We start from the raw sequence: 14,384 nt of genomic DNA on the forward strand, positions 1-14,384 counted from the left end.
GCACGGGGAGACCTGTGGGGCCGAGGCCCGCCCCCCCCCCCGGGCTGCCCACGGCGTGGCAGGGCGGCCACAGAGCGCGGGGCGGGCTCCCCTGCGAGCCCGAGCTATTGTTCTTGCCAAAAAACTTCCTCCCCCGCCCTGTGATAGGAAAGAAACATCGCGCTGCTGCTCTTTGACCGTTTCTTTCACTTTCCATGATTTCCGAGAAAGAGCAACCGTCAGACCCGGGCGGGTTATAAGAGGCAGCGACAGCCCCGTCTAGAGGGGGGATGTACCCGTGGCAACCACAGCACAAGGTAGGGGCTAGGGCAGGGTCCTGCGCCGGGGTTTTGCTCAGGCCTTCGCACAGTTTTAACCCAAGGAAAGCGGGGGGGTTCTGGGGTGGGGGCTTCTGTGGGCGCTTCCCCCCGCAGCATCTCCGAGGGAGCCCCGCGTCTCCCCCGGGGCTTCACCCGCTCTCTCCCCCCCGGCTCTCTCCCGCTCGCCAGGCAGAGCCTCGGCTGTCCCTGAGCTGCCACCTCCAGCCCGCGCTCCGCAGGCTGCCCGGGCTCCGGGGAGCCGAAGCAGCCCCCCCGACTGGGTGAGGGCAAGGGGAGACCGTCCCTGCCTCGGTTTCCCGCCCTCCCAGTTCACGGCCAGGCCAGAACCGTGCGCCCGGTCTCCCTGCGCACCCGAAGCTGAGGCAGGAGGGTTTACAGGGCTGTTCAAAATGTGCTGCTCTCGCCCCTTGCTGCATCGCAGGAAAAACATTTGGTGGGAAAGGGGAAAAATTGTCTTTTGAATTGTCTTATGGTTTTGCTGGTTTAGAGGAGAAAAAAAAAAAAAAAAAAAAACAAAACTGTGAGCGTGGAAAGGGGGTTGAGCAGGCTTTAAGCTTTTAGAGACCAAGTTGCAGAGAGAGGGAGAGAGAAGCAATGCACAATATAGCTGAGAGCAGTACCAGGAACAAGGAAGGGGAGGACACCAGAAAAAAGGTGAAGCAGTGCACACAGAGAGACACCAGGACAGAAACTTCAGGTCTTTTTCCTTTGCTTTCACAAAGCAGAACTGGACTGAGCTGAACTGCATTCATCTAGAAAGTCCCAGTTCATAGAAATTCCTCAAAACACTCATGTGAAGTCATGTTTCCAGGAGAGGGTGTAAATATAAAAAACACCTGATTTTTCCATGCTCCTGTGCATTCTTGGAGGTGCTGGAAAACTCCTACATGGCTTGAAGAGGGGTTTGAAACCAGTGAGGTTATAACTACTAAATGAGGTTCTCTTCCTCATTGCATGGGATTGTGGGGGAAGGTAAAATGACAAGACCTGGTCTTCTCAGGCTGATCTTTGTGGTCTTTTAATCTTTCCTTTAGACCTTTAGCTTTGAAGGTGCAAGTCTCATTGCTGAAGTTTTCTTCTTGGCCGTCCAGGTTTGAGCTGCCACTATGGAGGATGCAGAGGGGGACAGAGAGGGTGAACGCAGAGAGAAACCTCATCCTGTGCTTCTGACTGTCCAGGAAGGCAGCAGCGGCCTGCTATGTGAGAAAGGAGGTAACAGGAAACGTAGGTGGAGGCTGTGTAAACAGCCACCAACCCACTCCCCGTGACTCTAATCTAAGAACTTCTTCCTTTATACAGTAAGGGAAAGCCTAGTGAAACTAAGTATAAAGGCGTACTTGCCCATTGAAGACTTCCAGCTCCTGTAATGGAGGGTGAACTTTATCTTCTGTTTAAAAAACATGAATGTTATTTATAAGGAAATGTATATAAATCTATATAAAGCTGATCTCTCATCAGTGCTACCAGAAAAAAAAAAGGCTGTTTCACATGGTATAAAAAAAGAAAAAGATGGTGAACTCTCTCCAGTCTCCCTAGGCCCAAAGAAAAGGTATCTGAAAGAAGCAGCATGTCACACTTGTATGACAGCCAGTCTCTTACCTCCTACACCAGGGATTTAATCAGGAAGTCTGCAAAACTAAAAGCAGAAGTTGCCACAACTTGTGCTAAAGGCCCTGTAATAAACTTTGCCCCCAGTGGGGACACACACTCTGCCTTTACATTTGTATGCTAGTACCAAATAATGGGGAGGAACATTGCTGATGTGCATGTTTTTACGGTGCTGTTAGCAGGCTGGATGGATGTCTGAGCATCAAGTTGCAGGCATAGTCTGCTCTTACTCAATGATTTTGACACAAGCATGTTTGTTCCTGGGTGGTTTTCCTCGGAAGGGGCAGAATGTGGCAGAATTTCAGCAGCAGGAACTGGTTTCCTGACTTCATAAAACTTGGTGCAAGCCCTGCCCCAGTCCTTCTTGTCTTCTTTTCCATGTGCTTCTCTTTTATCCCATTCAATGACATTTTCTTTCACTGCACTATTGTTAACTCACCTCTACTGAATCTAGATAACTGTCTTGGATTAGATCTGCTAGTTTTTAGCTGCCTCAGATGAGTCCACCCACTAGGGTGGAAATCTGGGCTGTGTGACTGCTGGCCCAGATCGTACCTTTCAGCAGATTCTAACTGGATAAATGGAGCATTGTAAAAGCAATTGATGCTCCTTCATTATTAGAAGCAAAGTGAGAGGAATTAGCATTGTTGTAGCAGATACGATGAAGATAGACACTGTGCTCAATACATGCATTTTCTTGCACCAGGAATGAAATCTGCAGCACCAAAAAGCAACGAGCAGCAACCTCTCTGCACAGACCAGCTGACAGATACCATGCTTGCATCCCAGGTAAGGGATAAGGTCTAGGACCAAACACTGAGGCTGGAACCCTGTTTCTCTAGGTCCAGGATGGTCAAGTTACATGATTTCTGAGCATCACTTAGCCAGGATCTGGAGCCGCAGGGGAATCCAGGGACCCATCCTGTTAGACCTGAGCTTCACCCTACCTGGTGTTCCACAGAGAAGCTGGCAAAATGAGTGGATGCTTGCAGGTTGTAGAATATCTTAGCCATGGCTGGCTGGAAAGGGGCTTACAGCAGAGGAAAGTAGTTGGGAATGATACAACCACATTCATTAGATCCCCTGAGGTGGAATTCATAGTCCTTCCTTGTGAAACCTGCTCCTCTATGATCTTCTCTGAAGATCGTATCCTGATGTCTGAATTATTCCCAAAGGAGGGCTGTGATACCTGTTCATCCCTGGATTGGGTGAGAAGCAACCCCTCAACTGCACATGACAGCAGCTTCTGGGAAAAACTGTCTTCCAGTTCAGGTACAGTGTGACTGGTGAATGTCTTGATGAAACAGAAATGGGTAAGGAAACCCAGGCAAAAAGAAGATCAATATTCAATCTTGAGGAGTAGAAGGGCATTTCTGCTCTCTTCTATATATTACCTTGTTGCTGTTTCCCTCACTGCCTGTGTTGTAGCATTATTTATTCACTTCCTGGCTCCCAGGAAGTGAGATTGTGAGACAAAAGATGGGGCCAGCCCTAGGAATTTGTCCTTTCAAGGAAGCACCCCTAAAAAGTGGCCTGGTTGAGACCATTCCTAGACAATCCTTGCTCTACACAGTTCTCTGACAAGTTAGTCTGCAGCTCCCTGCAATCAGTGTCATGGGCCTCAAGGCTTCCTGTGTGCCTCTGTGCTGGCCAGCTGGTGGCTTTGGATCACAGAGGGAGGGACGAGCACCAGTGCTGGCATTAGGTGTGCTAACTATTGTCCTTAGGCCCATTCCCTGCCCCACCTTTGCCCCCAGCAGCACAGATTACTCCATGTCCTTATCCCCAGGAAAGCTGTACCAAGCATTGGTGGAGCTTGGCAAGATAGATGGGGGGTGGGGGGATCACACAAGTGAGCTGGGATTCTTGGTTCAAAGACCTGAAGGACCATACCCAAGATGAGAGGAGCTTCAAGAGCTTCTCTCCCATTCACAGTAAGCAACTATCTTCTATTTTTTTGTGTCTTGGTGCATCTTCTGCTGATGTTAACCCATTCTCCTCACTTGCAGATGACAGTGAAAACAAAGAAGACCTAGGAGCTGATAGCAGGTTTGTTGATGGAGAGACGTATGCTGTGGAATTTCCCATCAGACCTCAAGGAGCTTGAGATCTGGGAGCTTGCTGGGATAAGAGCTGTCTTTGGGAGGAAGTGTAGCTTTAGTACTGTAAGGCTACTCCAACCTTAAAGTCCTTTCTCCACCTTCAGATGGAGATGGAGACAGGTAGAGGCCCTCCAGGACAGGAGTTGGTCTCTTTACAATGCCACTTGGTCTACAGCACGCTATCTGTATCTGAGTTATTCACACAGTGGCTTAATAGTTGCATGTAAGCAGCTGGGACCACTGTAAATGCTTTATGGTAATCAGGATATTTGTACAGGACTGGAAGATATGATGCAGAAGATACTACTCTTCCAGGAGCTGCAGCCAGAGGCTGTGACAAATGCATGTGAGTATCTCAATGCTGTCCTGAAGTCCTGATGTGGATGAGGTGAAGATGGTGACAGAGTGATGGAAGGGGGCTTGATGTTGACCTTACAGTATTTCTTTCCCTTCCAATAGCTGCCTGGAGAATCCATATCTGTCCAATGAAAGACTTCGAACAGAAGAAACAATGACCCTAGAGTTTGTTGCTGTAATGTCAAAAAAATACAGGTTTTCTGAATTGTCGTCCAAGATCTGTGTTGCTATTTACAAGCAACCTGGACAATACCAGGAATTTGCTGTTCTGAATAAAAGGTAAAAACATACCTAAATGTATGTCAATGTCACATTTTTGGAAAGCATACAGGTCACCCCAACTTTAGGTTCCAGCCTGGGCTTCAGCTCCAAAGACACCTGAATTTAGGTATCTGTAGGGGTGAATTACAGTGTTAAGTCTAACTTCTCTAGGTCCTGCATCAGATCTGCCAGATCTGTATGGAAGTCTAAAACATTATGTTGCTTGTCAAATGTCACCAGATGTCTTGCATGAAAGAAGATGGAGTGAACAGAGTCACCTCAGTTCTGGTACAGTTGCAGCATTCAGCGGGAATATCTATAGATGCATTTCCCATTCTTTTTGCAAGACAGCTGCAAATTTGGCTAGGACCAGGGTTGTTCACATCAAAACTTCTTACCAGTTATTTTTATTTCTCTCCTGTCAGATAAACCTTCAAGCTCAGGTTAGATTATCAAGGTTTTGTCTGCCATTATAAAGGCTAGAGGCATTTTGTTGAACTTTGCCTTTTGAATATGAATGTTGGTTGCTCATTCTTGCTGCACGAACTGATCTGTACAGCCAAAGTCTATCTGGGGTTGAACCTGATGGAAGCTCCTTATGGTGTAGTAACGAATTAATGTTCTTCTCTGTTCTATTCTAGAAAAAAAATGATGGTGGGCCATGCGATGATCCCCATTTCTGACCTACAGAGAGGACCAATTTTTTATAAATATGCTATCTTTAATGTACTCTCAGCTGACTCTGAAGTTAGATTATGTGATTTAGAGCATATTTATGGAATGGACTCCAAGAATATAGATGGTCAGTTACATCGAGTCATAAACATCCCCAAGGAAGAGATCAAAGCAGATGGTAAGTGTTGTGCTTTCTTCAAAAGGTGGAGTGGGGTGAAGTATGACCAACAAATCCTTTCATGTAGCAGATGAATATAAACTCTCCCTTGTTTTGCTTCACATTGGGGCAGCACCTGCTTCCTACAACAGAAGCATATTTATTGTGGGGATTTTTGACACATACGCTTAAGAGATATTTATTTAACACAGACAAATTCTTTATATAACACAAACACAAACTATTCTGGGAGGAGTGTTTAAGTTATTTTGCATTTTCCCAGAATAAACTCAGACTTTTCATTGTTGGGCAAGGGAGAGTGTGTAATAAAGCTTTGAATCACCTTTGCATCTACCATCAGGCTTTCATTTGCCACTCCAGAAGGGTGCAGGTGAGCTGGAGGTCCAGTGTTGGATCTGCCACACTGTATAGATGTTTTGAATATGCCAGGGTGACTCAAGAAGTAGTAGACACCTATTGTTGGAGCAATTGAATCAGCCATGGGCTATGCACACCAGGCCCATCTAAAGTGCAGGTGAGATATCTAGTGCTGAATTTAAATATTCATGGTGAGTTTTGTGCATTAGTGGCTCAGTTATGACTCAGCTGGGCTTGGCATTCATATAATGCAATTGGTATTGTTAGCTCAAGGACAGTTTAAGATTCATCCTTTATAGGCTTCAAGGTTTGTTCACAAACCCTGATTCCTCCCCAGGAACGTGGACCATTTTTGAAAACCTGAAGTGCTATTTTCATGAAAAAAAAATAGCTAACTTCAAATACTTGTCTGCCTTCAAATTCTGGTCTTCAACAACAATGCCCCAGAAGTCAGTCAACTGTGGTATTATAGAACACCTTGCAGATGAATTTCTCCGGCCCATCAGGCTCCAGAGCAGCTTTAAGAATATAGAAAGGAAACTGAAGAACTACACAGAGAACTTCAAAATCTATCTTGGACATGCTGAAGAAGGCAAAACCTTTTCAACTAATCTTACTGAGCAAGTGGTAAGTATGCACCAAGCCAAAGTACTAAGCAGCTCCCAGGTAGACAGATCCCAGAGCAGAAATTTCTGCAGCTACCTCTAAATCCACACAGGGTTTTGAACATCAAAGGGATGGATGTTATTTTATTGTTTTTTCCAATTTCTGGGTTGGACCCAAAGACTGATGAGGTCAAAGGAGATATTCTATTGGAATCAGACCCAGATGGTGTCATTTGTAGAACTATCTTTGAGTCTGGGTCATGGAACGACTACCCTGGTTTTGAGAATCCTGCATGGAAAAAAAGAATTTCACATGCAGTTATGTTCTGGCTTCAGTGCTGCACTTTAAAATTAGATTCCCATTTGACTTATTTCTCAGCAGTATGAAGCAAATGTAGAATACAGTTCAAGGTTGCAGACGTCTAAAATAATAGTGGCATACTGAAAAATAACTGGGTGCATACGTGCTGAATGTCTTAACTCCTTTTGTAGATGCTGAGTAGTCTACAGAGTCATTGAAGGATTGGAGAGTCATTCAGTATGCACTGATGTTTAGTCAGAGGAATGGCTTACCAGTCCTTATTGACAGCAATGATGGATCCTCTCTGTGCTGAAATTACTTCTTTCAGGTGTTTACTTTCCTGAGCTGAGTGCTACTTTCAGTGTGAACAGGTCCACCTGAGCAAGTTTCCCCTACCCAACTCTCTTTATTACCAGCAGAGATCCATCTGCAAGGGACAAAGGGTAGTATGTTTGTCTTACCCTAAGGCGGACAGGTGGAATTTTGCCCTGGACACATCCATCTCTTGCTATGGGTTGATCAGGAATCCTGCAAGAAAGGTTGAAGTCAGTATACTCATTGTTCATGGAAGTGCATCCCTATCCTGCAAATGCAATAAGAAGGCAAAATCTCCATGGCTGAAGGAGACCACTGATGTCCACACCCATACCAGCATGGCTTCTGTCTGAGATGGTGCTAGGTTTGGCTGGGATGCAGTTAACTTTCTTCACAGCATATAGCGCTGTGCCTTACATTTGTGACTAAAACAGTGTTGATAACAAATGAATGTTTTGGCTGCTGCTAAACAGTGCTTGTACAGCATCAAGACTTTCTCTCTCCCCTTGTTCCCCACAGTGAATATACTGGTGGTGGACAAGAGGTTGGGAGGGGACATAGCCAATACAGCTGACCCCAATTGATCAAAGGCATATTCCATAGTATATGATGTTGTCCTCAGCAATAATAGCTCAGAGAAATGAGGAGGAAGGAGGGATGTTCACAGTTATGGTATTTGTCTTCCCAAGCAACTGTTACACATGCTGAGGCCCTGCCACCCAGGAAGGGCTTGAACATCTGCCTGCCAATGAGAAGTATTATACGAATTCTTTTTGCTTTGTTTATGTGCACAGTTTTTGCTTTCACTAACTATCATTATCTCAGTTCAGTGGTCTTCTCACCTTCTGCCCGTTTTCATCCTGGCCCACAGGAGAAGAGATTAAGTGAGAAGCCTGGTGGGTGTTTGGCTGTTGGCCAGGCTCAACCTACCAGTCCTGTTTAATGGAAGCCCTGTTTGAACTGAGGTGCCATATCCACCTGGCATGGGCTGGGGGCTTGCCTCAGAGGGAGTCAGCAGGGTATATACAGAAGAGGACTGGGTACCTAGGTTACAAACATCTAGGTGGGGATGTTGTCTTACATTGTGGATGTATCCTAAAAGGTCACACACAGTGGAAAGCCTAAAGTACACCTGGGCTACACAGGATACAGAGCAATGCCTTGCAAGTCATCTGTAGGGAAATCCCAATGAGAGGAGTAGAGTGATAGGTGCTGCATCTCTGTATAGGTGAAAGTTGTTTATCTGCCCTTTGGGTTTCTCTGTCATGAAGTCATGCTCCTATACTAAGCTAGACCCCTGAGAGTATTTATTCCTTTTGATTCCCTTTGATTTCCCAGTTCAGATGGGAGACTGAAGATCTGTTTACCTATACTTCATCTGTGGTAGGGCTTGAGCATCCTAGAGTATAGTCCTGGTGCTGGTGTGGATTCAGCACATAAGAGCTGCTTGATAAACTTGTGACAGCCAGGAAAACATTCTCCCTGGCATAGTGCCAGGGCAGTGAGACACAATAGAAGATCGGATTTTTTTTAGCTGTTGCAAAGACAGGAACCTGTCTTTAAGTGCTTTAACTGCAAGGTGTTTGCCTCCAAATAATGACTCATAGCAACTTCCATCTTCCATCCTCCATCCTGAACCCTTCCCAGTTCCTCAAGTAAAATAGTCTTGTCTATCTTGGTGAAACTCCCTTTCCTTATTCTCATTGTCCAGTTGCACGATAACATGAAAAAGTTCGTGGACAAGATCATTGGATACCTGGAGACAGAGGAGCATAAAGATGATGGACTGCTTTTTGCCTTACACACCTCATTTTGTTATAATGTCCCACTAAGCAAAGAGGTAATTATCAAGACTGAAAAACTCTTCCAGGACATCGGCCCATTTCAAGGCAAATTCAAGTATCTGAGAGGAAAGAGGTAATTGAAAGTGTCATTCTACTTTCTTGAGTTACAGATCCTTCTGTAGTCATTCAGTTCGTTGGGCCTTTTTCTCCATGGAACAATTGTGTGAAGACAGAGGTAGAATGTGGTCCCCCAACACTCTTTCCCCTTCACTTCAGCACTTCCTAGTTGTATTTCTGCCACTGGCTGCCATAACCTGTATAGCTTGTCCCCTCTGTCATGTCTCTGATAAAAGGAGAGCCACAGGTTCTATTTTTGGCAGAGATTGGTTTGAGTTTCAGACCCTTACATTTATGCACGTATGTAGGTGTCTGGGCTTCTTTTGTAATCTTTGGAGATCCAAGACTTCACTGGGCATCAGTGTCATTTTAGATGCCCTGTGCTATCTCACCAAGCCTCCTGCTGACAATTTGAAAGGACTAATATATCCCATAAGTTCTGGTTCATATCTGAAAACCCTGCAGGTCTATCTTGGATGTCCCAGACATCTCAAAGACAATTAGACATTTTTGCAGACAGCTGAATTAAGCCCTACAAAAATGATTATGTTATACCACAAATTCAGCTTACTGTATTCTGTCATGCTGTTTAGATATAACCTATATCATTTGAGGGTTTTTTTCTTTTGATTTCCCTTTGCTACATAAAACTTATGGAAGGAGACTGTTTTGGGAAAGCTGGGGTGAGATTAATTTGTTGTACATGAATGTCTGCTGATAAGGTCTCTAGAACCAAGCTCTCACACTCTCTCACACACCTTCATACATCTACGTGTTGGCAAGGTGAATGCCATTGGGTTAAGGGGAAAGCACACAGCTCCCACTGCCATTCTAGGCAGTGGTTATGGAAACTCTGACCACTGATGGAGATTTTTGGTGGTTTTCTTCCTTTTCAGCAATTACATTTCATCTGTGAAGGAAATTTGCTTAAGTAATAAAGGTAACACCTTGTGTATTTGGCTGATTCCATTGCTATATGCAATCACAGAGGAAAAGGAGGACCGCTTTTTTCCAGAAACCATTTCCTTACAACATTTGTTGCATCTGAGAGATGACGAAGAGAAGCAGAGGTAGGTTTAAAAGGGAGACAGCATCAAGACTGTATCAGGGAAATAAGCTGTTGTACTATTAGAATAATTTTTCATTGCTTTTGCTTGTGGACTTCCAACCACCAAAAACTTTTTGTTTCTTCCCTGGGATGCAAGTCATTCACTTTACATCCTATTCCTGCCCTGGGCTCTAACTGGGGGAAGAGGAGAGTGGTTGAAGGCGAATTGGAGGAAGAGGAAAACTGAACTGAGGACTGTGCAGTCGCATTCAGACAGCCTGTTGGGAGTGGCCTTAGGGAGAGAACTACCCCGAGATCCTCATTTGGGCATTGTTTCACAGTGGGAAAGGTGGACTCACTCCAAAATATCCTGTCTGCAGGCAAACTGGACAGGAATCAAAGGCATGTATGTGCATTTATACAGGATGGTGTCACCTGGACAGAAAGTCTCAAACACAGAATTCCTTCTTTAAGAGTCTCAAAAAGAAAAAAAAAAAAAAAAAAAAAAAGGTCTTATAGTGTAAATTCACTTGCTATAAAATCCCAGATATGCCATTCAATGTCCAGCCACCTCTTCTTTAAGTCCAGTGCCACGATTGCCAGCCACAGGAGCACATGAGATGGCACAAAGTGCCTCCTGATGCTCTAAAGTGAATCTGCTGTTGATGGTCCATTTTCATAGGAAAGTCCTGGCGATGGTGGAGATTCACAAGTCATTCATTGAAAGCTGCTCTCCGCTGGCAAAGATGGTCTTGGAGATGTTGGCACTGAAGAATTTCACCAAGGACTCTGTGCTCCAAATCAAGTTTTCACCTCACCTCCTCCTGGATACTGTATATCTCCGCATCGTCGACTTAGTCTGTAAACCATCCCAAGTGCATGTAAGATCAACTTCTTTTTAGTGTTTCTTTCCTAGGTTATGGAAAGTTGTACAATTTTGTACAGGTAAGCTAGAAAGTCTCACTGTCTCCTGAAGAAATTTTCAACAAATCCAAGGGGTTGAATCATAGGAACCTGGAATAAGAGCTCAATAACCATGTTTTGAGAGAAGTGGCAGAAGAGAAAGGGCAAGAGGATCTCATTGTTTTTTGGTCTGGTCAGAAAATTACTATCAAATTCTGTATCAAGTGAATTTCAATCAGAATCTTCAAACAATTTTTATACCTTGTCCCCAAAAACAGAACCCAAAATGAACACTGTGAGGATCAAGAAATTGGAACTTTCTTTAAAGCTGGAAAGGCTGAAAGAAGGAAGTTAAAGTTCTAACTTGCATTTTTGGAGCAGTAATTTTTTTAAATCAAAATTGGAAAATTGGACTTGTTTTGGGGAACCTACTTTCTGTCATTCTTACTTATGTTTTACCTAGACTGTTGTAATATCCTCTGTAGGCCCTGGAGATGAATTCCAGTTAAAATCTACTTGTTGGTGCTTATTATAGGGTTTATCTCCAACACACTCTGGCTTGTACTTGAAAAAATCTGAGCTAAGCCCTCCCACACCATCCACTGAACTCCAAAGATCTTGGAGACAGATGGCTTCTGTGGGATTTGAAGTGGTTGTTTTAATATGAGCTAGATTTGCCTTTCCATCTGGGAGCACTGGGGATTTTTTAAAATCAGACACTGGCAGAAAAAAATTCTCTGAAGGTTTCACACTTAGCAGCTTTCATAGGAGACTGCCTCAGCTCTAGGAATGGATGTGTTTTCACAGTGTTTTCTGTGTATGTTTTTACCCTCTATTCAGGAAAAGGATTTGAATGGAGTTTTGAACAACATTGCTGAAAGGATGGCATTCTGGTTCAAGGACTTGTAAGTGCTAACCTTTTGAGAGGGAAAATACTAGGACAGTTCTGTGGAGGAGATGGGAAATAATGGCTAGACTTGTGGTTGAGCAGAACAAGGGAGGCTGTAGTAATTTTCTTTGTTAGTTGTATGTCATCTTTTCAACCCCTCTGGGGATGAGGACAATCATAAGGTAAGGAGGTCCCCGGGGGAATCTGTCCTGTCAGACAGTCTACCTCCATCTCATGTTGTGGGATTGAGCTCCAGATTCAGACACATAAATGGCTCTGGTTGGCTGAGATTGCATAACATTGTTCAGAAAATGAAGGACACTTAAACTCAAGGTTGTGTTGACTGTTTTTTAAATGCTATTATTAGAATTAACACAAGAGGTGTACAGTGCTTTTCTGTGTCCACAGGTCCCTGTCAGGGGGTACGGAGCAGCTGACGAAGCCCAAGAATAATATGGAAGATGCCATGCGGTGCCTGAATTTAACATATGCATTGCTTTTATTTTGCTTGAAGAATTATCATGCAGTGCCATTTAGCTTGATAATGTCACTGCTACAGATACTTGACACGTTTGCTGCAAAATCAGATGTGTTGCAAGCAAATCAGGTAAAAAAAAAAAAGCCAAAACACCTGTAGCTTTCATGAATACATATACCCATGTTTTTTTATCTGAGAAGGGCCAGTTCAGGTTTGATCATTCAAACATGGCCCACTATAGGAGTGTCAGCAGTGCATGTAGTTACTCATTATGCTTACTCTCAGTTACTTATTATAACCTTGTCAGAATTTGTGTTGGGGCAAATGAGGAGGGTTTTCACGGACAAAGAGGTGCAAACAAAGCTGGTAGCATCTCAGAGTGTGCCGGCCATTTCTCTTCTTGGAGGTCCTTGATAGTTATCAAAAGGACTTCATTTTCACTCTGTACACCGCAGTTAAGAATCAAAAGCCAGAGTGAAAGTCTGGCTCTTCTTGCCAATTCTTAAATTTTTTTTATTTCCCAAGGAATTTCAGCAGTTTACCTCAGAAAGGCTCAGTGAGTTTGAAGGTTACATCAAATTGTGGCTGGAAAAATCCTTGCTCAGGCCACCCATGGAAAATAGATGGTTCCTGCAAGACATCAGTGTGAGTAGCAAGAATCCACACAAGGGATAACCACCCATCCTGGAAGGTCTGTCTATACTTTGAGGCCCAGTTGACCAGCTTTTCTTTTTGCCACAGGTGTGGCATGAGCTGTTCTTGCTTAAGATCCTCTGTGTGGAATGGACCCAGAAATGGCAAAGCTTGATGTACAGCATATTTGAAAGGTGGCTGGAGAAAGTAAGTTACGGTTACTTAACTCCAAGTGGGGAGGTGATGCTCAGACTTCTTCTGACCCCAAGATGCTATGTTTTGTCCCAGTCAGTGTTTGGATGATGGGAGCTGAAGCAGCCAGCTCCTTGCTGGTGTAGAGGGGCATAAATACTCGCCACACTCTGAGAACCCTATGGTATTTGGTAAGGGCTCAGAAACCAACAGCAGTTTAAGAATTTCCTTCCTGCAGGTAGATGGCAGAAAACTTCTGGACTTGTATTTGGAATTCACGAAGAAGGACAAGTGCTGGAATAAAATTTTGGAGAGCTGCTTTAGAGATTGTGTCATTCAAAGGATTAAAAACTTTGAGAAGAGTGAGGTACAGAGTTTCTATCTAAATACCACCATCCCTTCTTGCACAGCTGAGAGTTTCTACTTCCCGCTACACTGAGCCACTCTTATAGCTGTGCTTATTTGGCCTGTGGTGGGTTAATGGTGTGGGAGAGGAATTTTCTGTAAAAGTACAAGTTCTGCAAAGCCTATTTACAACTAAGAGGAGAAATTTATTGTCCCTACAGGAGCCCATCTTAGTAAAAATGGTTTCCAAAGTCATCAAGATAAACAGGTCAACTGACGTGAAAGTGATTTCTGCTGTTGTTGAGAAAATATTCTCAGACAAGATGAGCATGTTGGAAAAAGTAGACAGATTTGTTGACAGCACGGGCCCAGTTCTCACAGAGGTGCTCAGCTCTTCTGTGATCTGTGATCTCCACTCCGTTCTCAGTGAGTTTCCCGCAGAGGGGCTTTTTTTTTAATTTTTGTTTTGGAAGTGAGATTTGATGGGCTCTGATAGCCAACCAACATCTGATGCACATATTACTAAAATCCCACACCAAACAAAAGTTCAGCCATGGAGCTTAGTGAAGTGTGAGATCAGGTACTTTCTTTTGCTAGAAGGGAAGATGAGGTTTCACCAGCTTTGTTCAAAGATCTGCCAAGTTTGTTGCCAACACAAAATGGAAGAGACAAAATATTCACATATCCTGGGAAAATGATGTTTCATTTCAGAAACTAAGAAGCATGTCAATTTTTTTTTCAAGTTGAAGTGATGTTTTGTTGAACAATCATGAGAGATGTTTCATTTTTTTAAATGAAGGATATTAAAAAAAAAATACCATCTGAAATTTAAAAAAAAAAAAAAAAAAAAGAAGAACCAAACAGAAATGCTAATTGTGAAGCATCCAAGAGGTTTATCTCCTGTGTGAGGGAGGAT

The 14,384-nt window shown here is 43.8% G+C and overlaps 1 protein-coding gene across 1 annotated transcript in view; it reads left to right on the forward strand.

Annotated features, from left to right (window-relative positions):
- Positions 1–212: 212 nt before the first annotated feature.
- LOC116961145 (E3 ubiquitin-protein ligase rnf213-alpha-like) overlaps positions 213–14,384 on the forward strand; it is a 59,230-nt gene continuing 45,058 nt past the window's right edge. Inside the window, exons 1-18 of the mRNA XM_032991172.2 lie at positions 213–296; positions 1,412–1,532; positions 2,635–2,717; positions 3,104–3,200; positions 3,938–3,977; positions 4,308–4,376; positions 4,490–4,666; positions 5,290–5,501; positions 6,196–6,485; positions 8,791–8,996; positions 9,877–10,050; positions 10,711–10,909; positions 11,772–11,836; positions 12,229–12,427; positions 12,824–12,943; positions 13,040–13,138; positions 13,362–13,490; positions 13,690–13,894. Coding sequence (XP_032847063.2) covers positions 1,427–1,532; positions 2,635–2,717; positions 3,104–3,200; positions 3,938–3,977; positions 4,308–4,376; positions 4,490–4,666; positions 5,290–5,501; positions 6,196–6,485; positions 8,791–8,996; positions 9,877–10,050; positions 10,711–10,909; positions 11,772–11,836; positions 12,229–12,427; positions 12,824–12,943; positions 13,040–13,138; positions 13,362–13,490; positions 13,690–13,894 — 2,470 coding nt within the window. The 5' untranslated portion in view covers positions 213–296; positions 1,412–1,426. The remainder of the gene's footprint in view (positions 297–1,411; positions 1,533–2,634; positions 2,718–3,103; positions 3,201–3,937; positions 3,978–4,307; positions 4,377–4,489; positions 4,667–5,289; positions 5,502–6,195; positions 6,486–8,790; positions 8,997–9,876; positions 10,051–10,710; positions 10,910–11,771; positions 11,837–12,228; positions 12,428–12,823; positions 12,944–13,039; positions 13,139–13,361; positions 13,491–13,689; positions 13,895–14,384) is intronic.

The sequence above is a fragment of the Tyto alba genome, unplaced genomic scaffold (assembly GCF_018691265.1).
Source record: "Tyto alba isolate M040663 unplaced genomic scaffold, T.alba_DEE_v4.0 Super-Scaffold_2, whole genome shotgun sequence".
Lineage (NCBI taxonomy): Eukaryota > Metazoa > Chordata > Aves > Strigiformes > Tytonidae > Tyto > Tyto alba.